Source organism: Chanodichthys erythropterus, chromosome 13 (assembly GCF_024489055.1).
Source record: "Chanodichthys erythropterus isolate Z2021 chromosome 13, ASM2448905v1, whole genome shotgun sequence".
NCBI classification, from domain to species: domain Eukaryota; kingdom Metazoa; phylum Chordata; class Actinopteri; order Cypriniformes; family Xenocyprididae; genus Chanodichthys; species Chanodichthys erythropterus.
The window spans coordinates 1157713-1182126 of NC_090233.1; the positions used below are offsets into that span (position 1 = coordinate 1157713).

Here is a 24414-nt window from a genome sequence, read left to right on the forward strand (position 1 = left end):
TCTATGGTTATACATTAGATTACAATTTCTGTACCTGAAAATCTCCTGTTTAAACCTACATGAAAAACTTGAAAAGCACCATTTATTTAATTTATGTTTGTTCTGTTGTATTTATTTGTGCTATTACTCGTAATTTGATTATTTGTTACTCTTTTATTACTTACTCTCTAACAATATTTATAATATAAATGAATCTAGTAGCTTTTGGTGTCATAACCCTATTTATTTAGGTTAAATGTAACAAAGACAATGGAAACAATAAATATGTTTATTTTATAGGCCCATTTTCTTGTCTTTTACTTTTATTAATTTTTTTTTGTTGTGGGGCCAGTAAAAATTTGAACCACTGGCCCGACCGAGCCAGTAGAAAAAATCCTTAGCGTTGAGCTAAGGATTGAGCCCTGCCTAGTTTATCCAGCTGGCATTAATATAAATAAATATCAATACATTTATTTAGTTCACATTACTTAATTAGTAAGATTTGTTGACGAATTTTGTAAATTAAAAACAATTTGTTCTGTTATGTGTTTTATGTTGTGTAATTACGTCACTAGGTAACAAATATATTTTAACTATAAAATCTTTTAGAAGGGCCTCATTTATGAATTTTGCCTGGGGCCCCCACTTAGTGACTTGGGTAAAGTTGGTTTTATATTCGCACATTCGGACATCCATATTCAATAGCCTTGTTAATCACACTACATTGGACATTCAGTGGACATTCACAAGTAAATATGCCATTAAAACAATACTTGCCTATTTTGATCGACTGTGAAAAATGTTGTAAGTTGACAATCGTTGGTTGTCAATATCATGTCACTGCTTAAAATTCGCAAACATTAATTTATTGCAAATTTATTGGAAAGTCTGAATTTATCAGAAGTCAGAATGTGCGAATATAAAACTAACTTTACCTAAGTCACTTAGTGTCGGTGCGCCTCTGCAGCTGATATAACTTTAGCACATTTGTCAGCTAAACATTCATTCAGTGTTTCCCAATGACCCTTTGCCACCGCCACCGTTTCATCATAAACCGAAAATTTAAAACATAGGCCTACAAAGCTTAAATGGTCTCTAAGTTGTATTTTACCAACAGACTAAAATAGAAACCGTGATATGCCAAATACAGTGCCAAATAATGTACATTTTCTGAACAACAATACTACAACAAAAGCTCCTTTCATGTCAGTAAAGCTGTTGTGAGAAAGACAGAGGAGAAATGTAACAGTTTAATGTATGTAAACTGTGTTTGAGAGAGAGAAAGGGAGGTGTTCAGAGAGGAGTCTGTTGGATGTTAAGCTGTTATTTGTTTTATGGACTCAATGTTGAAAATTTAAAACATTTCAAACATTGTTGGCAGAAGTGAAAAATAAAAAATTTTATAAAGTTACAATTTTGTTTGATTCCATGATGTATTTTACTGAACATGAGTATTTACAATGCAAATCCAAATTGTTTTAATTTACTGACAGTTACTTATATCTTGTCTTTTCAATTTATAAAGATCAGATTCTGCAGGTAAAATTACAATAATAAGGTGACTTGACTTGGACTTGACTTGACCTACTACAGGACTTGACTTGATTTGACATAGTTTGTGACTTGATTTGACTTGACTTGCCCAAGAAAAAAATACTTGGGACTTACTTGAGACTTGAAGGTTAAGACTTGAGACTTACTTTAGACTTGCACATGTGTGACTTGGTCCCATCTCTGGAAAAACGTACCTGTGGGAACGTTTTCGCGAGTCGCAAAATATGTAACAACACGTACGTATCACTGTAGTTTCAATGTGAAATGTCCACTGAGTGGCGCTAAAAGCATGTTAATTTTTTTTGCCGGAACAGATAAACGTGAATATGGTACGTTTTTATAACATTGGTTTTTATATGAATCACCGCAGTTCTGATTTGAAATTTTGTCCGGTGAGTGGCGCTAAAAGTGTAGTGCTCCATTATTTTTTTTAAATAACGTACCACCAACACTACACCTAAACCTACCCGATAGTGTTAACAAAAGCAAATGTGACATAAAAAGCATCTGTAATCGTTTTTGCTTGTTTTGATCTCTCATCTTTGAGCTCTTTTACCAAAGCTTTGAGCTCTAGCTACCAAGCAAGCTTGTTATGTCAAAAAAACAAAACATATGGAGCTGGTTAACCGATGCAAAGTCCAAAATATATTGGTTTACAAATTGTGCACTTTGGTAAAAAGCGTTTTGAAGTCATAACATAATATTGTGCAAGGAGATGTAAAAACAAGTCTTTATTAATCCATAATCTGACCCTGTAATCGTAACTGTGTATGAAAATGATTAAAAGTGCTTGCTGTTTTAATGCCTCTAGTGTTCATTTCTGTTGGAAACTGCAGTGATATGTACGTATTGGTATGTATTTTTGCGACTCGCAAAAACGCTCCCACAGGTACGTCTTTCCATGAGACCAGGTTGGTTGATTCAGTTCAGTTCAATAACTGTAAAATTCATCAATTGTGCAACAAATTGATGTATATAGTGTAAAAAATACATACTGTATATAGTGTATTTGTGCATGTACATGTACGTGCGAGTGCTATGACAAACTCCTGTGCTCTCCACACTGCACACTGAACAAGCAAAAGACACAAGATCGTAGTGTTTTACATTTTTCACGTCCGTGTGTAGTTTGGTGTGTATAATCATTTGATGGTGTGTACAGTTACTATGCAAAAACACCATTTTTAGAATAATTAATATAGTTTTGAATGAAGTGTTTGCTTTTGCAAGATATGTGTGACATTTTGCATGTTGTGTGCATGTTTTGTGTTTTTGTGTAGAGTTTTTCTGTAATTTCAGAAATTGTAAGCAATTAAAAAAAAAAAAAAAAAAAAAAACTAAGTAGCAAAACTGATGACACACCAATCAGAATCTCAGGATAGTATAAATAGGGCAACAAGTGATTATGTGCTTTAGAAAATGTGTCCTAACACTGGAAAGAGAGAGCTGAAAGAATCATCTACAGGGTTTTTTATACTACTTACACAAACAATATAATTACAGTAAACAGTAGGAATATAAATGAGGTACATTTCACTATGTACAGTAAACTATAGCACGTTCTACACCCTCAAACTTATGATTGTCAAATTTATTTGTGGCAAATTATTTTTACATGTACTGTATTTTTGCTGAACTGAGAAATGACTGCCTAAGTGAGGTAGAGAAAGTCGTCCTGACCAAGAAAGACCAAAAAACTGCTATAGTACTGTATAATGTAATGAAATTGGCCAAAGGTGGAGAGGACGCTGAATTTGTTTATTTTTACTGTACTATAATGTATTGTGTTGCATAACAAGTTCATGTTCATTTTTTGGTATTTGAACTTTTCTTTTTTTTCTAGTGCTTTTCATCTTCTGTAAGATCACTTTACAGTAGTGAAATGAAAATTAATTTCCCCTAAAGCTCATCGTTGAATTTAACTGTATCTGCATTATTTTATTTATGTTGTATACTATAATAAACACTGAGCTGCAAAATCATTCCTTATTCCCAATAAGGTTTTGTTACAGTGTTATGAATTTATCTCAATAGTGTTCACTGGGCAGGAAAGTTGTCTGTGTATTTGTTTGGTTTTGTGTGTCATCTCAGGCCAAAGTTTGATTCTGACAAAATAGTCAATATCGTTCAATATCGATGGCGATTCATATCGATATTGAACGCGATATTGCGTGGCTTGTCAGTTAACTATGGCTCTGTCTATTAAATGGCACTCCATTTGAAAGCAGGTGATGGCGATTTAGCGGTAATCAGGGAACCGGCTTTACTGACGAAATGCGCGTGACAAAAGCATTCGATATATAGCCCAGCCCTAATTACCAGACAAGTAAACACGGTCTGAATGAAAAGCTGTGCTTAAATCTTTCATAGGTCAGCCTGGAATTCCTGTAACACAGCCATTGTGTACAGCGCAGTACCAGCCTGACTTGCTGTGAAACGCCTCTGATGATGTGCTCCCAGGGGAGAGATGGCACACGAGCATCTCTCCGATCTGAGGCAGCATTGTATAAATGCGTGCCATCGCACCCATGATAGTCGAGCGGGTTGATATCATGGGCACAAAGACATTTATTTTATAAATGCTTTGGGGGTCTGACTAATGTTTCACTGCATGAGTGACTGCCCAGAGAAGTTCCCTTTTGCTTTATCATCACGGGAGGAATGCTCGGAGACGGACAAACTTTGGTCCCGGCAAAAGGACATCACGATCCGGAGAGAGAGAGAGAGAGAGAGAGAGAGAGAGAGAGAGAGAGAGAGAGCAGCAGGGCTGGACCTGTCTCTCAATCTTCAGCCAGATCGCCATGCAAGCCCCATGATCACATTGTTGGTGCTACCCCTTTGAAATAAGCAAAGCGAACGCAAAGCACTTCTCTCACTCGCCTTGTTACAATGCAAGGGCAGCATGCTCTTCCCCAAACAAACAAAACAAAACAAACACGGAGACACACACCGTTTGCTTTATTCAACCATGACTTTCTCTCAAATATATAATATATATGTGTGTTCACTTTTCAAGTTGAAAAAGGAACAAAGGGAGAGAAAGTTCTCCTAACTCCTAACAAAGTGATGAAGGAAGAAAAGAGTTTGAGCAGGGCTATTTCACACACACACTTCACAGTATGGTCTCTGAAGACAAAAGACCCACAGAAACATCTGGGGTTCATCTAATTATTGCCTCGCATTGGCGCATTCCAATGACGTTACACAGGCTATACATATAGGTCGATTTCATTGACGTTGTTTTACACATATATTCACAGCTTGTCACGACTAAAGACGTTCCCATAGCGCTGAATTAAGCACAGCTCGAGTGTTTGAAAGGGAACCATAGTATCAACAGGAACAAAGAGTAGAACCAGAAGAACTCTAAATGTGATCTGCTCAAAGCTATTTAACTTCTAAGCTAAGGTGACAGTCGACACCTTCAGGTCTTGGCTTGACCACTGAGAAAGGTGCAATTCTCTAGCGGGGGATTTCCTTTGTTTGAAAGTGAGTTCATTTGCATAGAGGAGTTAACTAGTAAGTTTGTGTCCATTTATACTCTGATAAATATAACAAACATACAATGCATTCTATGATATTGGGATTTCCACCAAAATGTTAGTCATTAAACAAGGAGTAATTTGATGTTAAACACCGCCTAGATGGACTACAATATCAAGAAGTATCATCACATGCACTTATAACACTTTACAATATACAATATACAAAAGAACAATATACAGACAGATATAATACACAAAATGTACTGGGGAGATGCATGTTCATTCATTTAGACAAAGTTGTCAATGAATTAATGGCAAAGGATCCATTTTTTTTAACTGAATATGATTCTAGTGGCCTGTCACTTAAGTGTCTTTGAAGTGTACATGGAGAGCAAATGGTGACTGAAGGGTGATAGTGCTCAGTGGGGAAGCCAGATATTATGGCCTGCATGGGTGAAGGGTTGGAAGAGTAACTGTTTTGTTGAGCAATTATGTGTTTGATCTATTCAGATGCTACATCCGAAACCAAAATATCAGGCCTATTTAATTCTTTTAAAAAATGTATTCTTTTGTTTTTATGCATCAATGCAGAATCGTTCACATTAGCATCACGATGCATGGTAAAAACTATTTTATTCCACAGCTCTAGATGAAAGAGAGTTATCGTAAGCTTATGCCCTATTAGCTCTGACCTAAAATATCAGCTGGCCCATCAGAAGATCAACATGTACTTAATCCCCCAGGAGCCCCCCACTTCGTTAGAGTTTAGGAGAAAGAAACAAGGTCCAGTCAATCTGCCTTGTATAAGGTTGTGGGTGCACATTCAGTTCCAAAGGAAATCTTAATGGCAGTTATATTAGAAATGGAGGCCACCCTGAACTGAAAACTCCTAGGGTATGTGTCGTCAGACATGGCAGATGCCAACCTGTTGACACCAAAAAGTCTCGAGCTCATCACATACAACTTTCGAAACGGCGAAAGGGCGTTCATGTGCAATTTTTACCTAGGAAACTTGTATTTATGATAATTCTGAGAGCACGCGAAGGCAGCATTAATCACTGACCCTAAAGTAAGCATACAGAAGTAAGCATCTGTTTTAACTGCTGTTTGAATGGTATAATTTGGTTTAATTAGACATGTAGCTATCGTTTTTAATATTCAGATCAATAATGTAATTCCATATGCTATTTACTCTATATTAAGATTGATTGATGTTGAGCAATTGAAGTTAAAGATTTTAAGAAATTTCCTGGTGATTTACATGACGAAAGGAGTGACCGGTGTTATGTTCCACTGAATGCACACATTTGCACAACTAGCCTATCCATATATGGGCACTCAAATGCTTATTTAATGCTTATAATGCTTATATCTATTTAATTTATTTTTTCTTTGTTGAGGGAGGGTACGGAAGCCCTAAACAGCCATGGATTAGCTAAAATCATTAATGTACACACATCACCCCATATTGACAGAAAAACACATAATTGTTGACATTTTTGCAGATTTATTAAAAAAGAAAAATGAAATATCACATGGTCCTAAGTATTCAGACCCTTTTCTCAGTATTTAGTAGAAGCACCCTTTTGATCTAATACAGCCATGAGTCTTTTGGGGAAAGACGCGACAAGTTTTTCACACCTGGATTTGGGGATCCTCTGCCATTCCTCCTTGCAGATCCTCTCCAGTTCTGTCAGATTGGATGGTAAATGTTGGTGGACAGCCATTTTTAGGTCTCTCCAGAGATGCTCAATTGGGTTTAAGTCAGGGCTCTGGCTGGGCCATTCAAGAAAAGTCACAGAGTTGTTGTGAAGCCACTCCTTCCTTATTTTATTGTCCCAGTCTGAGGTCCTGAGCACTCTGGAGAAGGTTTTCGTCCAGGATATCCCTGTACTTGGCCGCATTCATCTTTCCCTCGATTGCAACCAGTCGTCCTGTCCCTGCAGCTGAAAAACACCCCCACAGCATGATGCTGCCACCACCATGCTTCACTGTTGGGACTGTATTGGACAGGTGATGAGCAGTGCCTGGTTTTCTCCACACATACCGCTTAGAATTAAGGCCAAAAAGTTCTATCTTGGTCTCATCAGAGCAGAGAATCTTATTTCTCACCATCTTGGAGTCCTTCAGGTGTTTTTTAGCAAACTCCATGCAGGCTTTCATGTGTCTTGCACTGAGGATAGTCTTCCGTCTGGCCACTCTGCCATAAAGCCCCGACTGGTGGAGGGCTGCAGTGATGGTTGACTTTCTACAACTTTCTCCCATCTCCCGACTGCATCTCTGGAGCTCAGCCACAGTGATCTTTGAGTTCTTCTTTACCTCTCTCACCAGGCTCTTCTCCCCCGATAGCTCAGTTTGGCCGGACGGCCAGCTCTAGGAAGGGTTCTGGTAATCCCAAACGTCTTCCATTTAACGATTATGGAATTCACTTTGCTCTTAGGAACCTTAAAGGGTTAGTTCACCCAAAAATGAAAATAATGTCATTTATTACGTTATTTAGTTTTTTTGGCTCACCAAAAATATTCTCGTTGCTTTATAATATTAATATTGAACCACTGTACTCACATGAACCGATTTAAATATGTTTTTAGTACCTTTATGGATCTTGAGAGAGGAAGTGTCATTGCTCCCTATACCTATGAAGGCCTCACGGAGCCATCGGATTTCAACTAAAATATCTTAATTTGTGTTCCGAAGATGAATGAAGCTCTTACTGGTGTGGAACGGCATGAGGATAAGTAATAAATGACAGAATTTTTATTTTTGGGTGAACTAACCCTTTAAGTGCAGCAGAATTTTTTTTTTTTTTTTTGTAACCTTGGACAGATCTGTGCCTTGCCACAATTCTGTCTCTGAGCTCTTCAGGCAGTTCCTTTGACCTCATGATTCTCATTTGTTCTGACATGCACTGTGAGCTGTCAGGTCTTATAGACAGGGGTGTGGCTTTCCTAATCAAGTCCAATCAGTATAATCAAACACAGCTGGACTCGAAAGGTGTAGAACCATCTCAAGGATGATCAGAAGAAAAGGTCACAGTGTCACAGCAAAGGGTCTGAATATTTAGGACCATGTGATATTTCAGTTTTTCTTTTATAATAAATCTGCAAAAATGTCAACAATTCTGTGTTTTTCTGTCAATATGGGGTGCTGTGTGTACATTAATGAGGAAAAAAAAAAAAAATGATTTTTAACTTAAATGATTTTAGCAAATGGCTGCAATATAACAAAGAGTGAAAAATTTAATGGGTTCTGAATACTTTCCGTACCCACTGTATATTACATACTGTGTTTGTTATTTTTATTCGTCATGTTGAATAGGCTGTGATATAATGTGCGTTAAACTATCTTCCTCCTATCTTCCATTTAAAAAGAGGTGCAATACTCCAGATTTCCAAAAAACAAAACAAAAAAACTTTAATCCAGTTGATATAGGCTAAAACAATCTTGGGATGCTGTTTGAGAAGTGTGTTTATGTGTATGTGTGTTGTTTCCTACAAAGAAATGTAGAAAATACAATAGGTTATAAATCACATTTCTTATCAATATACATTAAATGACATATTTAGGTAAACGAACACTGAAACTGCGATGATTAAAATAGCGCCTTAAAGATACACAATAATGTTCAAACAGAATACTATACGATGACATCAAAATTAGTTTTAATAAACAAGTTTAGTATCACATCGAACTATTGCGGTCATGAAACTGTGGTGAGTCAACTAGTCAGAAAGATAACAGATACACTTTCAAGAAAAATAATTATAATGAGTCATTTATCAGTTAAGTTAATTAAGGCACACAATACTGCGCAAAATAAAGTGATCGCAAAAACTCTGTATCTCTGACCGAAACTCGTACAATCTGAGCCAATATGAATTTATACAGTAAAGTGGATATTTACAGAACATCACCAGTAATATTTGGTAATATACTGCCACCTGTTGGCACATTTGTGTAATTTAGAGCAGAGATTAAGTCACAACAAAACAACTTTTCTTATCTCGAGATCACAAGAAAATAAGTCGTGATCACGAGAAAACAAGATAGAAAAAATAATAATAATCCATGGCCGTTTAGGGCTTCCGTAGGAGGGGGAGGTACTCGTTCATCATACATTTAGAACCTAACAGTCCAAAGACTCTCTTTTTATTGAAATTCCCAAACTTTCTGTATGAGCAATAGTAATAGTAATCCTTTAATTAGCAAGATTCAGTCATTTATCAGATTTTTCAATTTAAATCTGAGAATTACATTACAATAAACATAGTAAAAGGTGATTTTATTATGGCTGAAGTGTTGATGAAGCTTGTCTGGTGGTTTACTAACCTTTGTTCTCTGACGGAATACTGTTGCACAAAGCTTGCATGCTGTGCGTGTGATGCTTGAATGCTCTGTGTGATTGGACTCACACCACACCTGTCCACCAGACTACATGACAAAGAACAAAATTTCAATTATGGCACTAGAACTTTATTTCTATTATGCATGTTACCAGAACATGGACTGGCCATCCATCCAATATGTGGGATAGGCTCCAGCATCCCCACGACCATACATTACAAACAGTTTGGTGGATGGATGTTACCAAATCAAACTGGAAGAGTCATTTCAATATATCGAAAAACACAACAGGTGAAACCTGGCAGTGAAACCAGAGGCTCTGAGAGATCCCAGCAATAAACATTGTACTTGTGGTGAAGTATGTAGTTTCTGTGACACTAGTGGCACCTAGCAAATTTATAAAAATAAAGCTCTGATCCTGGCTTAGCCTAAGCTCTGTCTGTGAAACCAGGTCTATTTGTTTTAGTCACCATGAAATGCCATTTTTACAGCCACTTGTTTTTCCTGAATGTGATGTTAATTCCTGTTCAAACAGTGTGTGGTTATAAATGAATACATTTGTATGTAAACTGAAGGAAGTTAAAACCATATTAACTGCCTCCCTTACATTGTCTCTGATTGAAATTAGAATCTTGCTGTACATAAAGCAAGATTGATTTGATATTGTTTCCATGTTAATTCAATGTTAAATAGGTGAATTAATTAAGGTTGAAAAAACATTTTACAACCACGTTGATCTATTTTTCATCACTGAAATAACATTATTTCAGGGTGCAAACCTGATGAAAAATCAACTTAAAATTCAACGTTGATCAACGTTGATTCAATGATAATTTGGTTAATGCATTAACATTGATTCAACGTTGTTTCAAGGTTGTTGGTCTGCTATCTGGGAAGCATTTTCATTGTCTGACCATTGCCTCTTGTGTATGACTTCTCTGCCTGATTTTGGATTAGGTTTCTTGGTTTACTGTTTTGCTCTGTTTGTTGATTGGACTGTTTCATTGTTTTTGACCTTGTGCCTGGATTTTGACCATTTTACCTGCCCTACCTTTTGGCTTTATCAACAACACCTCAGGTGAGTCCGTTACAAACGGTAATTCTTATATTCTTATATGATATTAAATGTTAAGTCATCACTCGCAGAAATACATGTATCTTCAACTAGTAAAACATACTTTCCCTTTCGTGGGAACTGTCGACGCTGCGTGGTAACGCATTGGGAACCTTCTGTGTGATGTCGTCACTGAAGCACTCATGTATCTAGCCAATCGCGAAGCGAGACATCAGAGACGGGTGACGTCACGGACCAGGAAACTATAAAGCACACTTGGATGCAGAGCACGCCAGCTTCTGTGTCTTCAGCAAGCGCTCTATGTTATCTTGTGTGTCTTATTTGGTGTTGTTTGTCCCGCTTCATTACAAACGTTATCTCTTCATCTGAGGACAAGAGCTTTACAGTACACCATATATATATATATATATATATATATATATATATATATATATATATATATAGTAAAAAGACACAAGTAAAATGGCGGAAGGCAGACAATTTAAAAAGTGTGTTCACCCATGTACAAGGTACATTCCAGATGGGGACACCCATGAAATGTGTGTTGTCTGCCTGGGGGTTGAGCATGCACAGGCAGCTCTCGAGGGGTCGGGTTTGCCTTTCTTTCCTGACCTCCACACCGAGGTCTCGAGGTCATGGAAAAAGCCGGCATCATATCGAGTGTTCAGCCCCCAGACCTCAATGTATAGTGACATCGCGGGGCTGAAACAGCAAGGCTATGTGGCGATGCCTCGGGTGGAAGAGACGCTTGCGGGCTATCTCTCCCCCGAATCGGCATCGTCGCTGAAAACCCCGACGCTGCCCACCAAGCCACTAAAAACCACATCAAGCTTGATGGGCAAGGCTTACGCGGCAGCAGGTCAGGCAGTGGCATGCTTACACACCATGTCGCTCCTGCAAGCATATCAAGCTGACCTGCTGGGGGAAGTGGAGTATAGCGGGGAGGCCACGTATGAGTGCATCCAGGAGATCAGGATGGCAACTGGCCTGGCTCTCCGTGCCACCAAAGAGACGGCAAAAGAAATCGGCTGCTCTATGGCAGCATTGGTGGCTACGGAGAGGCACTTGTGGCTGAACCTCTCGGACCTAAGGGAGCGTGACAAAGCCTCCCTTATGGACGCGCCGCTGTCTCCTGTGGGCCTCTTCGGCGACGCTGTTACAACAGTCGTCGAGAGGTTCCAGGAGGCTAAGAAACAGTCTGCGGCATTCCAGAGGTTCATCCCCCGCAAATCTAGAAACCCTCCCCCCGAGGCTGCTGAGCGGGAGCAGCCTCGGCCGTCAACGAGCTCCTCAGCTCACCACAGAGCGCAACAAAAGATCAGCGTCCCCCGCAGAGAGCTCGGGTCGGCCCGCTCAGCCGAAGCCTTCTAGGGGCAGAACGGACCTGCGCGCCGTTATCCTGGCCCGGAAGTGTGTCAGGGCGCAGTGGTCTCCACTTGATTCGATTGTCCTCTGCCGGTGCGCCGTTTCAGAGTGTCGAATCGGGTGCTCAAAAAACACCAGAGGCCAGCCTCGAGAGGCTGGTTCCATTGGTAGATTTTTTACAGCCGTTATTTCTTTGTTCCAAAGAAGGATGGAGGTCTACGACCTATCATAGATTTACGTGTGTTAAATCGCTCAATACAAAAGCTCAAGTTTAAGATGCTGACACTCAAACAGATTATACCACAGATCAGATCCGAGGACTGGTTTGTGGCAATAGACCTTAAAGATGCGTACTTTCATGTGTCCATCCATCCTTCTCACAGGAAGTTCTTCAGGTTTGCTTTCAGGGGCGAAACTTACCAGTACAGGGTTCTTCCTTTTGGCCTATCATTATCACCCCGCACATTCACAAAATGCATGGACGCAGCTCTGGCTCCGTTGAGAATCCAGGGCGTTCGCATACTGAATTATATCGACGATTGGTTGATTCTAGCTCAGTCAGAGATGCTGTTCTGTCCCATATGAAGAGGCTTGGGCTGAGGCTCAATGCCAAGAAGAGTGTGCTAGTTCCAGCTCAATCCACCAACAGTTTCACAGTTCCAGAAACTGCTGGGTCTGATGGCAGCTGCGTCCAACGTAATACCTTTTGGCCTTCTGCACATGAGACCCCTACAGTGGTGGCTCAGGACCAGGGGGTTCTCCCCGAGGGGAAATCCCTTCCGCTTGATCAAAGTCTCAAAACTATGTCTTCGTTCTCTGACCATGTGGAAAGACCCCCGGTTCCTGTCCCAGGGACCCATGTTAAGGGCCACTGTTCGTCGGGTAATGCTTACGACAGACGCCTCTCTCACGGGCTGGGGAGCGATCATGAGTGGTCGCTCAGCTTAGGGTCTTTGGGAAGACCATCAGCTCTCTTGGCACATAAATCGGCTAGAGATGATAGCAGTGTTCCTAGCTCTAAAACACTTTCTCTCAGACCTGAGAGGTTACTATGTGTTGGTTCGTACGGACAACACTGCAGTGGTTGCATATATAAATCATCAGGGGGGTCTGCGGTCTCGCCGACTATATTACTTGGCCCGTCAGATCCTCCTGTAGTCTCAAGGGAAGCTGCTCTTGCTGAGGGCAGCTTACATCCCGGGACATCAAAATGTGGGAGCAGATGCCCTGTCGAGGCAGGGGCCAAGGCCCGGGGAGTGGAGACTCCACCCAGAAGTAGTGGATCTCCTATGGAAAAATTTTGGTCGGCCGGAAGTCGACCTGTTTGCTTCAGGAGAGTCAACCCAGTGTCCGCTCTGGTACTCCCTAACACATCCAGCACCCTTGGGTCTGGATGCTATGGTACAGATGTGGCCGAGGCGGCGCCTGTACGCATTTCCCCCGATCACCCTGCTCCCGGGAGTTCTGGAAAAAGTACGCCGAGAAGGGGCCAGTGTAATACTGGTAGCCCCATTCTGGCCAACCAGGATATGGTTCTCAGACCTAGTGTCATTACTCAACGGCTCCCCCACGGAGCTTCCTCTCAGACAGGACCTCCTGTCTCAAGCGGGCGGCATGATTATACATCCCCGCTCAGAACGACTGAAACTATGGGCTTGGCCTCTGAGGGGGCCAGACTCGTAGATGCTGGTCTCCCAACCGAGAGCTCCCGCCACGAGGAAGTTGTACGCTTATAAATGGAATTTGTTTTCTACCTGGTGTAGACACAATAATATGGACCCTGTCCTTTCTTCTATTAGCTTTGTTCTAAAATTCCTCCAGGAAAAATTCTCGGAGGGCCTATCTCACTCAACCTTAAAGGTTTATGTTGCAGCAATTTCAGCATATCATGCTCCTCTTGAGGGGAATATATCGGTAGGTTGAGACCCCCTCGTCACACGCTTCCTCCGTGGCACACTGAGGTTGAGGCCTCCAGTGCGCACAAGGGTTGAGGCTCCCTTTGAACCACTAGAGGAGGTTCCCGAGAGGTTCCAAACTCTCAAAACGATTCTTTTATTGGCTATCACTTCTCTGAAGCGGATAGGAGACTTACAAGCACTTTCTGTTGCTCCTTCTTTTCTTGAATTTGCTCAAGGAATGGTGAAAGCATTCCTGTATCCTAGACCAGGTTATGTCCTGAAGGTCCCTACCAATATCCCAGGCCCCATTGTGCTTCAGTCCTTCTATCCTCCTCCATTTGAATCTGCGGATCAGGAAAAATTGAATCTGTTGTGCCCAGTAAGGGCTTTGGATACTTATGTCCACAGAGCTGCCCTGTGGCGTAAGTCAGATCAATTGTTTGTCTGTTATGGGTCTCCTAAAAAAGAGGGCCCAGCATCAAAACAAAGAATGAGCAAGTGGTTGGTCGAGGCCATCTCACTTGCATATGAAGCAGCCGGACAACCCTCTCCTTTGAATGTTCGTGCCCATTCGACTAGGGGTATGGCGGCATCAAAAGCTTTGATATCAGGAGTCTCCGTGAATGATATATGTGATGCAGCTGGATGGTCATACCAGCACACATTTGTTAAATATTATAACCTTGATATCGGCTCCACTCCGGGGTCCTCTATCCTGTCAAGATAACTTTGGCAAGTGTTTTGAGCTACGGCTCAGCTGGGATTGCGTTCCCAATGCGTTACCACGCAGCGTCGACAGTTCCCACGAAAGGGAACGTCTCAGGTTACAGATGTAACCCTGGTTCCCTGAGTAGGGAACGAGACACTGCGTCTCTTGCCGTACCCCTGCACACTTGCGAATGCTTCCTACAGACTTACTTAGAAGCTGGCATGCTCTGCATCCGAGTGTGCTTTATAGTTTCCTGGTCCGTGACGTCACCCGTCTCTGACGTCTCGCTTCGCGATTGGCTAGATACATGAGTGCTTCAGTGACGACATCACGCAGAAGGTTCCCAATGCGTTACCACCAGTGATGGGAATAACGGCGTTATAAATAACAAGTAATCAAACAAATTACTTTTTCTCCCATTACAACGTCGTTAGCGTTACTGACAAAAAAAATGCTGCGTTACTATAATTGAGCTCACTGAAGCGGTTTTCATCCGAGTAAGCTCTCTCTCAGCCACAGGACCTGCAAAGTTTTTTTCTCTGGTGTATGCTGCGGTAAGTCATACACAAATATAATTTTAAACTGATAATAATGTATGATGCGCTGTGTGTGTGTCTGTCAGAGCATGCGCGCGAAGCGCGAGCTCAAACCAGAATACCCTTTTTGATGCTTGATCGAAAATATGTGAAATTAGTTTTTTTTCTAGTCGACTAGTAGTTGTTCATTTAAGCTATTAGTTGACAAATCACATTTATATTAATTTAATTTCTTAAATACTGGAGAGAATAAACCATAATAAGGAGCGTTTACATAATGGCTATATAGCACTCAAGGGCACGCATAATTGCCATAAAGAACCGGCAAAAGTAATGATTATGAGTGTGACAAAAACAGCAAGGAGACATTTTAATTGTTTATTAATAAAGTAATGTTTTCTGAATCAGTGTCGGCTGCAAATATGAAGTTGACATTGCTGACTCTCATTGCTGATCATCTGCTCATATGGATGCACCTAGAGAGATAACGCACATTTCATTCGGATTAGGCTATATAATCAGAGTAGCCTCTTTCTTTTCGTGTTTAATTACTTCATTTTCGTTAAAGTAGATATTTCAAGCATTCTATAGATATATTTCTCATGTCTGCGAGGCAAGCAGCCGCTGAGTTTCGGTTCATTTAGCCTATAAGACGCGCTTCAGTTCACGCGCCAGTGATCGCGCCCACGCCTCCGTGTCATGATTTTATTGTCTGCTGTATTTGCTTGTTATACATTAAATCCAAGCAATTGGTTGATGAAACATTGATTAAAATTAAGATACAATTTTTCATGTCTGACCCACTCCATGTCTCCCGATATATTTGCGCATCTTATGATGCATCTTACTCACGCTGTTCACTTTTCATAATCGAATAAATGGATTTAAAACATAAGACTATTTAAACATCAATATGAAACTACGTTTTCTTTAATGGCTACCAACACAGTACAGAGAAATTTCATGTCGTGAGCAAGAGCGGATCATGAGTCAGGAGTCGCATCAAGAATAATTTATTCTTAGACTTATATGTAATATTGGGGGCATTCAATTTATTTGGCATTTTTTTATTTTTATTTATTTATTTATTTATTTATTTATTTATTTTTAAAGTAACTCAATAGTTACTTTCCCTGGTAATTAGTTACTTTTATAATGATGTAACTCAGTTACTAACTCTGGTTAGTAACTCATGCCCAACACTGGTTACCACGCAGCGTCTCGTTCCCTACTCAGGGAACCAGGGTTACATCTGTAACTTGAGACGTTCTAATATCTGTAACTCAATTCTTACGAGTAAAAAAAAGGAATTAGAACATATTGAAATGTAATTTTCTTTAGTGAAAATAGCAAAATAGTGTAAATACGCTAAATACCACACTGGAATGGTGGGGTGGTAGAGATGATGAGGTATGGAGCAGTTTTTTACGCAAAAGAAAAAAGAAAACATCTTGGTTAGTGATGTAAGCTTCATTCCCTGATTGAGGGAGTAGAGATATGTCAACTGACAAATGGAGTCTCACTTGGGAGCCCCAACCACCCCGAAGTTTTAAAAAAACAGCCAGTGGAACTGGCGAGTGGAACTCCACCATACATGCTGGTATATAAGATGGCAGCACACATCCACTCATTTAGGTTTATGCTGAGGAGCCGAGATGAGGGCTCCGGCAATTCAGCAGTTGTTCAGAGTTGTGGCAGGGGGACCATAACGTCTCCTTTCCCTTCATCAAGGAACAAGGGTTACATTTGTCATTCACGTTGACTAACAAATGGGGTCCCTATGGAAAATGCCACAACCACTGAACTGTGTTATAAGTGATGGTGATGCAGATGCTGGCAATCTGTAGTGTGCCCTTGTAACGATCGGCCCAATAGGTCGATTTTACATTAATTAAAACTGGGGTCAGTATATATTGTGTGAGCTTTTGGAGTGTTTGAAAAGATGAGACAGACAACTATTAATTAATAAATAAGGTGTATTTACAATATTCACAAGGAACTTAAAACAACACAATAAAACTAGAATAACTTAGGCTGTTTAAAAGTGTGGAGTCCATTTACACCAAACCCTAAAACAGTCCTTAAGAGTCTTAGTAGAATGCTGATAAAGTCCCAATGTGAAAGTGTCCACCGTGTATATACAAAGTCCACGGAAGTGTTAATCCAAGTGAAGATGAGGAGAAGTCCTGGAAAGGCAAGTCCATTAAAGTAACTCCACAGTCCAGCTAGTGTGTTTGTAATGAGGGGGTGATTGTTTGTCATGCTGCCTCCTTTATACTGGTTTACTTCCTGATTCCTGTCATGTGATCAGTCACATGACAGGCAGACCCATACACATTTAACGACATACACACATTAAAATAAGTATTTATAATAAGTATTTATAACATTATGGTTTTATGTATATTTGAGTTTAATTGGGTTACATGTTGTCTTAGCCATTTTATTCCTCTTATGCATTTCTTTATATGTGTATGGGTCTGCCTGTCATGTGACTGATCACATGACAGGAACCAGGAAGTAAACCAGTATAAAGGAGGAAGCATGACAAACAATCACCCCCAATATTACAAACGTGATCACAAATCAGCTGGACTGTGGAGTTTAATTTTATGGACTTACCTTTCCAGTGAATCACATCACTTTTCATTGGATTAACACTTCTGAGGACTTTGTATATACACCGGTGGACACTTTCACTTTGGGACTTACATCACGCTAGGATTCTTATGGACTGTTTTAGGGTATGGTGCAAATGGACTCCACACTTTTAACAGCCTAAGTTATTCTAGTTTTATTGTGTTGTTTTAAGTTCCATGTGGAAATTGTAAATACACTTTATTTATTCACTTCATTTCTGTTGTCTGCCTTATCTTTTAAAATGCTCATAACCTCTCACACAGTTTAATCTGATCCCATTTTAATTCATGTAAAATCGACCTATTGGGCCGATTGTTACACCCTTTTGGCAACTGCTCCCATTGAGTTGTAACCTACCCAGTGCCCCACGTAAGCCCAGAAAGATTGTCATCCATGCCAGCAGGATGGAAGGGATAAGGCTTACTATAGAGATGGTTGTAGCTGCTGTTCCTTTATATTATTTCATGGGAAGAGAGCTTCGGTTCTCAATTCCTTTTTTTCTTTTCAGCCATGACCAGTGTTATTAATGCTCAATGTAAGAGAGCTACATTTCTTAATTACCTTTTTTCAGCCTTGACCATTGTTATTAATGCTGGGGAAGCGTATCTAGTCCAATGGAGAGGGATGCTACGGAGGCAAAATCCAACCCATAGGGAGGAACATGTGAAACATGTACACATATGTACTGACCCGTGTGACAGTCCTACATATGGAAAGACCTCTGCGGTAGGATATGGGATCACAACACATGGGGGGATACACAACATATGGGGCATCTATCCAAGTACAGGGGCTGACTGAGCGGGCATGTACTCGAGTACTGGGCCTGGCGTTGGATGCCTCCGCCGCGTTCAAGACAATAGATGCTTGGAGGAAACTCATTCCAGGGTTCGCCAAGTGTGGAACTCACCCAGAGAGCTAAGAAGGTCCCCATATCCTCCCCTTAGAGCGAATGGAGCTGCAAGCAAGACATTGAGCCAGCCTTCCCGCACATTACCTGTTTGTACCCAACACCCGGGAAGAAACTGGCTCCATCTCAAAATTGTAGAATCTCAAAAAGGTATTAGGTGTTACTCAGCCTGCAGTTCTGCATGGCACGGCTCACCTTGAGATTGGTACACCAAGGCGAAGGCATCTACTATCCTGTTGGACACTTGCTGACATCCAAAGCAGAGAAAGAGCTGCTCAGAGCTTCTGAAGCTCTGTGTGCGGTCCATGTAAACGTGCAGGGTGCGAACGAGACACAACAGCAGTAGGGCGGGGTCTGCTTCCTTCAGTGGCAGTGCCTGTAAGTTTAACAAATAGTCCTGGAAGGGAGTTGTGGGAACTTTGGGCACATATCCGGGCTCAAGGCACGATTCACTGACTGAAAATGCCTGCAGGTCCACCACCCTCTTGATGGAAGTGAGATCGGTCAGGAGTGCTGTCTCAACTGACTCAAGTGGCTCAAAGGGAGCTCTCTGCAGACCAGAAAGGACCACAGAGAGATCCCAGGATGGGATGAGGTATAGCCGAGTCTGACTGTCCACAAGAGTCAACGGGACGGGCTGGGAAGCGCTTACCAGGCTCAATGCGAGCAGTACCAAGGGGGACAACCGACACACCCACAGAGGAGCAGTTAGGGGAAGCGCTGGGGCCTAACCCAGGAAGTGTAGTGTCCTGAAGTAGAGGCAGTGAGTGTGGTGTGTCCCTTACCAGGCTCCAAGGTGCTTTCACCACCTCCTGGTTGAGAGCAGCTCCCCACATCTCTGGACTGCCCTTATCAGGGCTGCTTCGATGGACATTTGGAGGGTTTAGCAGCATGAGGGATGGGCTACGTCGCTTTCTCGATGAGCAGATGGGGGACAGCCTGTGACGGTCTGGTGGCAGAGGTGCCACGCCAGGGCAGGATTTGCTTGATCACCTCAGTCTGCTTCTGTACTACCGAAAACTGCTGGGCGAAGTCCTCAACAGTGTCACTGAAGACACCACCTTGCGAGATGGGAGTGTTGAGAAAGCGTACTCTGTCAGCATCCTGCATCTCAGCAAGGTTCAGCCAGTGATGACGTCCCTGGACCACCAGAGTGGACATCGTCTGGCAGAGGGCCTGAGCCTTTTCTTTTTTAAATGCAAAGTAGAACCAACATCTTGAAAAATTAGGTACTGTATAAGCGTCAATTTGGAGTGGTGACTGGCTGCCGTGGCAGGAGAGTATGTGTCTACATCATCAGTTTCTGAACTTTTCTCTGTATTATTCATGAATGAATGAACGCGATGACATGAAGAATTGTTCTGATACACTGAAGTCAATGACGTAGACTGAAAATACAAGGAATGGAATACAAGTGTAAAAGAATGAAAAAAAAAAAAACTATTCTTTCTGTGTTAATTGTTCAGAGATTGTAGTGCTTGTGAACATAAGGATAATATTTTTTAGACATTTTAAATGCTCTTAATCATTTTTCATGTAGACTTATCGCTCTGCAAAGATATGTTGATTTGTGGATATTTTTAAGAATCATTTTTTAAAAACGTTTTGTTCATGATAGTTGTTAGTAGTCTCTAATGATAAGAGTTTGTTGTCATAGGGTTATATTTTTAAAATATTTCAAGGTGCCCCCAACTCTGTTGTTTGTTTTTCTTACTCTGCTCATATTTTAATATTTATTTGTTGGGATAATGTGTGTGTTGTAGGCCTGTGTTTTATTGGTTGTTGTCTCCCCTCTTCCCACCTTCTACACTCCTAATTTTCCACAGCTTTACCCCATTTAGCCCATTTCTTGAGTCTTTTTCAAATCTGAGATGTGGACAACCAGTGCAAAAACAGGGGCGTTTCATGACACTTTAAAGAGTATCTGACCGTTTTGATGCGGGTGAAGGACAGGGAGGTGGGATGATGAAGGAAAAGCTCTGTGTCCGTGGAATCTTCTCCGCTATTGGACACCTCCACTGAGACAGTTACTGGGTAACCTACAGTGCTCACTACAATATCACTGGGACACAGATAAAAGATACAGTGTCATCAAATCATTGTAATATATAATTAATAATTATATATTCATCAATGCTCTGTAAACTTTGCAGCTATCTTAATGGTCATGGAGATGTACCCGACTGCTAACTAAAAAACACTTACAGATCATTATTTAAAGTAAATTTCAAGTTTGTTTTGGATTTGACAATGCAGTGATATCTACAGGGGTGATCTGTTAACTTTTTTTATTCATTGAGCTACTTTTAATCAAAACGATTTGTAGATATGGTACATACAAATACGAGAGGCATTATTTATCACATTAACCGTGCAACAGGCCAATCATAGCACAATGAAGACATTGCATCCTCTCATGTTACTTTTTCCTATTCATTTCCAATTACCCAAACACCAAACCCATGGCACACATTAGGTGGCTCTATTATAACTCAATGAGCACATAGGAGGCAAGAGAAATGCTGCCTCCCTCTGAAACGTTAACTGCCGGTCTCATTATTGGACAGTGTCACAACAGAAAAATTTGTGATGTATACATAGTCTAATTTTGTAATATTTTGTTTGTGATTTTTGTACTGTGGATTATTTTCTCAATTTTTTTTTCTTTTTGAAGAGGTACTGCCTCCCTTATTCTGAGAAAACACCCGTGTCAGGCATCAAAACCACAAGTTTTCATGCCTGACTTCACTAGCATATAAAATGCCAGATTTGAGCTTTTTGAATACTGTATTTTTACTTCTACGTTTTTTAGATAGTTTAAATATACTGCTTACATATAATTTACAATACTGGCCATCATATCATATTGGTCTCTTGGAGGCAATTATAACAAAAGTGAAGTGTACACTAACCTCATAAAAGACAGAGACACATTTAAATCTGATATACAGACATGATCTTCTCCACAAACTTTCTCCAGAACCACCTGGAAAACACAAACATATTCACTAATAGGGTTACATTTGTAACATCCCAGTAAAACATTCCCCCTAGTAACCACCGGAGGTTGCTTGGTTCCTGTCACATGCCACCTGCTTCCTATTTAAGAGCCTCTCTTCCTGTCATGTATTGTGAAGTATTGTTTGCATGAACTCGGACTGTCTGACCTGGCAATCGTCTTTGTTATCTACCCCAATAAAATCTCTGCAAATGGATCACAGTGCTTCCCCAGAGTCTGATACTGTACTATATGTATGTAAATCCTACAGACCATCTCTGTGAACATGGGCCAACAGTCAGGGCTCAGCACTGGTCTCAGGCCTCCTGTTCCTGGAATAACTTCAGTTGTTAAATTCATCTTGCCAGAGAGCAAGACTTCATGGTAGTCTGAAATACACTCCTGTAGTGAACACATAACAAATACACAGAGAGGAAATATATGTGCAATATAAAATATAATATTATAAAGAAACATTATAAGGTCTTTACTAATGTCATCGAAATAATCGTAATTGGTAAGACTTCATTTTGATTACTGTGCCCTGGCAAGATTGTCCCCCTTTCCCACTCCCCTGCTGGCCTGCACTCACATTTCACCATAACATTTTGGGCTAGAGCATGTTTACGTCATTTACAATGCAACTTTTTGTTTTGAGGAAAACAGGAAGAAAACAAAAGCACTTTCGCAAATAGACTGCTTTATAGATTTATAATTTATGCCGCGCAGCGATTTCACCTGATTGAGCCGCACATATCAGAAAATTATTACAGAGGCAGCTGACATTGATAGGGGAATTTGCATCGTTACTCGCAAACTACAATTCCTGTTCATGATCAATAAGGTGACGTATTTGCTGTGGTAATGATGACAGTAGCGTACACAACAGTAGTAGCTGTTCCATGCTCCGGTGTGAGCCCGAGCCCAACTGAACCTTGATGTAGCCCACCTATTTCAAGCGGGCCAAGGGCGGTTAAACAAACTTGCGGGCTTGCGGGTAAGTAAATTATCGGATAATTTTTGGGTGAACTATCCCTTTAATTTGTATTTTTAACTTTTTGCATGCAAGATTTTATCAAAATTATTATAAAATGTCTTGGTTACTATTGTAACCTCTGTTCCCTGATGGAGGAAACGAGATGTGGTGCCGATGACTGACTCTAAGGGACACACTTGGGAGCCCCAAACACCTCTGATACTTTGAGAAAAGGCCATTGAGATTTGTTGAGTGTAATTTGCATGCACTCTCCTGGACATACGGGTATAAAAGAGATTCATTCAGTTTTGTGCTGAGGGCCATTTCAGCGGCCGGTTCAGCATTGTGGCAGGGGGGACCCTCCATCTGTTGTCTGTCTGGACCAGCATGAGCTTGCTCTGTATATGGTCGAAACTTTACAGGGCCAGCAATTTCGCTAGCAACACAAGGCAGTTGATGTGCCACTGTAGTCAATGTCCTGTCCAGGAGCCCAATGCTGCCTGCCCATTACGCACGGCATCCCAGCCAGTCTTGGATGTGTCTGTTGTGATCACAACATACCTGGACACTTGTTCTAGGGCAGTGGTTCCCAACTTTTTAAAGTGTGTACACCCTAAGGCATTTAGCATCCTTCTGTGTACCCTCTGTGACTAAGACAAATCAGACACAGTTATTTGTTATAGTTAACCAATAATTGTTTAAAGCTCACTCTGGGGTCTGTCCCCATCCCCCGAGAAGTTCTCAGTTACAAGTTTATTGCGCTAAAGAATGTGGTTGCCACATTGAGAGCAGAGACAGAAAATCTGCATCTACCCTGCATTTTCCAAACAGAACACAGATGTTCCTGCATTAATTTATAGACAGACTGTTCTATAAATGAACATGCATATCCCCAGGAAATGGTATCTGTTATTACTGTTGTTGTATTGCACTCATTGTATTCACGTTTTATGATTTTTAAGTTTTATGACATTCAAGGTAACTTCAATTATGCCATGTTTAGTGTCTATGGGTTCGTATTGGGAAGATGCGGTATGTCCATACCTGCGCAACACATCAGTATTACAAGAATCTTTAATAGTTCTTCTTCAAAAACTTTAGATCCTGACTACATGCTCTGAGTAGTACTGTGCAATAAGAACATTGTTTTTCCATAACCTGGAAATTAACATTTCTTAGAATTAATAAATAATCAACACTGAGTGTCCACTGGACGAACAGGTTAATTGATTTTAACATTAATCTTAATATATTTACATCCAGTTAATCTGATTAACTGATTCACATATTCATAATTAATCATAATTAATAATCATAATGAGTTATGAATAATTATTAATATTTCCCCTTTGAGTTAATTCACTACATTTGGAGGAGAATGCGGGCATCATTTTAAACAATTGTTTGCAGATGGACCAGTAATCAATTATGTGTTTTTGCATAATCTTTATTAACATCTTATACATGCACATACAAATTTCTGATAAAATCAGAAACTGGGGCTTGAATGCGCATTCCCTTTAATGGCAGAACGTTCCTCGATGCTATAATGCATGTTTAAATTGTACGAAGAAGCTAACCTGAAATTATCGAAGAAATCATAATTTCAGTTGCTAAACGAGCTGTAGCGTCTGGACCAATCAGGCACACAAAATTATTCATTATATTTAAGGAATTACCCATAAACTCACTCTGTCAAAGCTCTTTGAACCCATCCCCCTAAAACTGCAACTAGCAGTACTGCAACTAAACTACAGGCAGAACTAGGTGTCCTGTTACAGATACTTGGACCTTTTACGATCAGGAAGAATTTTGCAGAGACCAGTGACTCATTCTTTCTGAGAAGGACAAATAAACTCCTTTAATCCTATGTATTCTCTATATAACCACTTGGGAAATGCATAAACATGTATCCAAGTTTCCCATCTCATGACTTTTCTTTCAT

The 24414-nt window shown here is 40.5% G+C and overlaps 1 protein-coding gene across 9 annotated transcripts in view; it reads right to left on the reverse strand.

Moving 5' to 3' along the window:
• Window positions 1-24414, reverse strand: part of LOC137033848 (integrin alpha-M-like) — a 311934-nt gene that overhangs the window by 57707 nt on the left and 229813 nt on the right. For 7 of the 9 annotated variants that reach the window (XM_067406240.1, XM_067406239.1, XM_067406242.1 and 4 more), the window contains 4 exons: window positions 21767-21895; window positions 21408-21481; window positions 20425-20557; window positions 9348-9449 (listed from right to left, as the gene is read on the reverse strand). In XM_067406240.1, the coding sequence (XP_067262341.1) occupies window positions 9348-9449; window positions 20425-20557; window positions 21408-21481; window positions 21767-21895 (438 nt within the window). The remainder of the gene's footprint in view (window positions 1-9347; window positions 9450-20424; window positions 20558-21407; window positions 21482-21766; window positions 21896-24414) is intronic. The other 2 variants (XM_067406241.1, XM_067406245.1) reach the window with 2 other exon arrangements.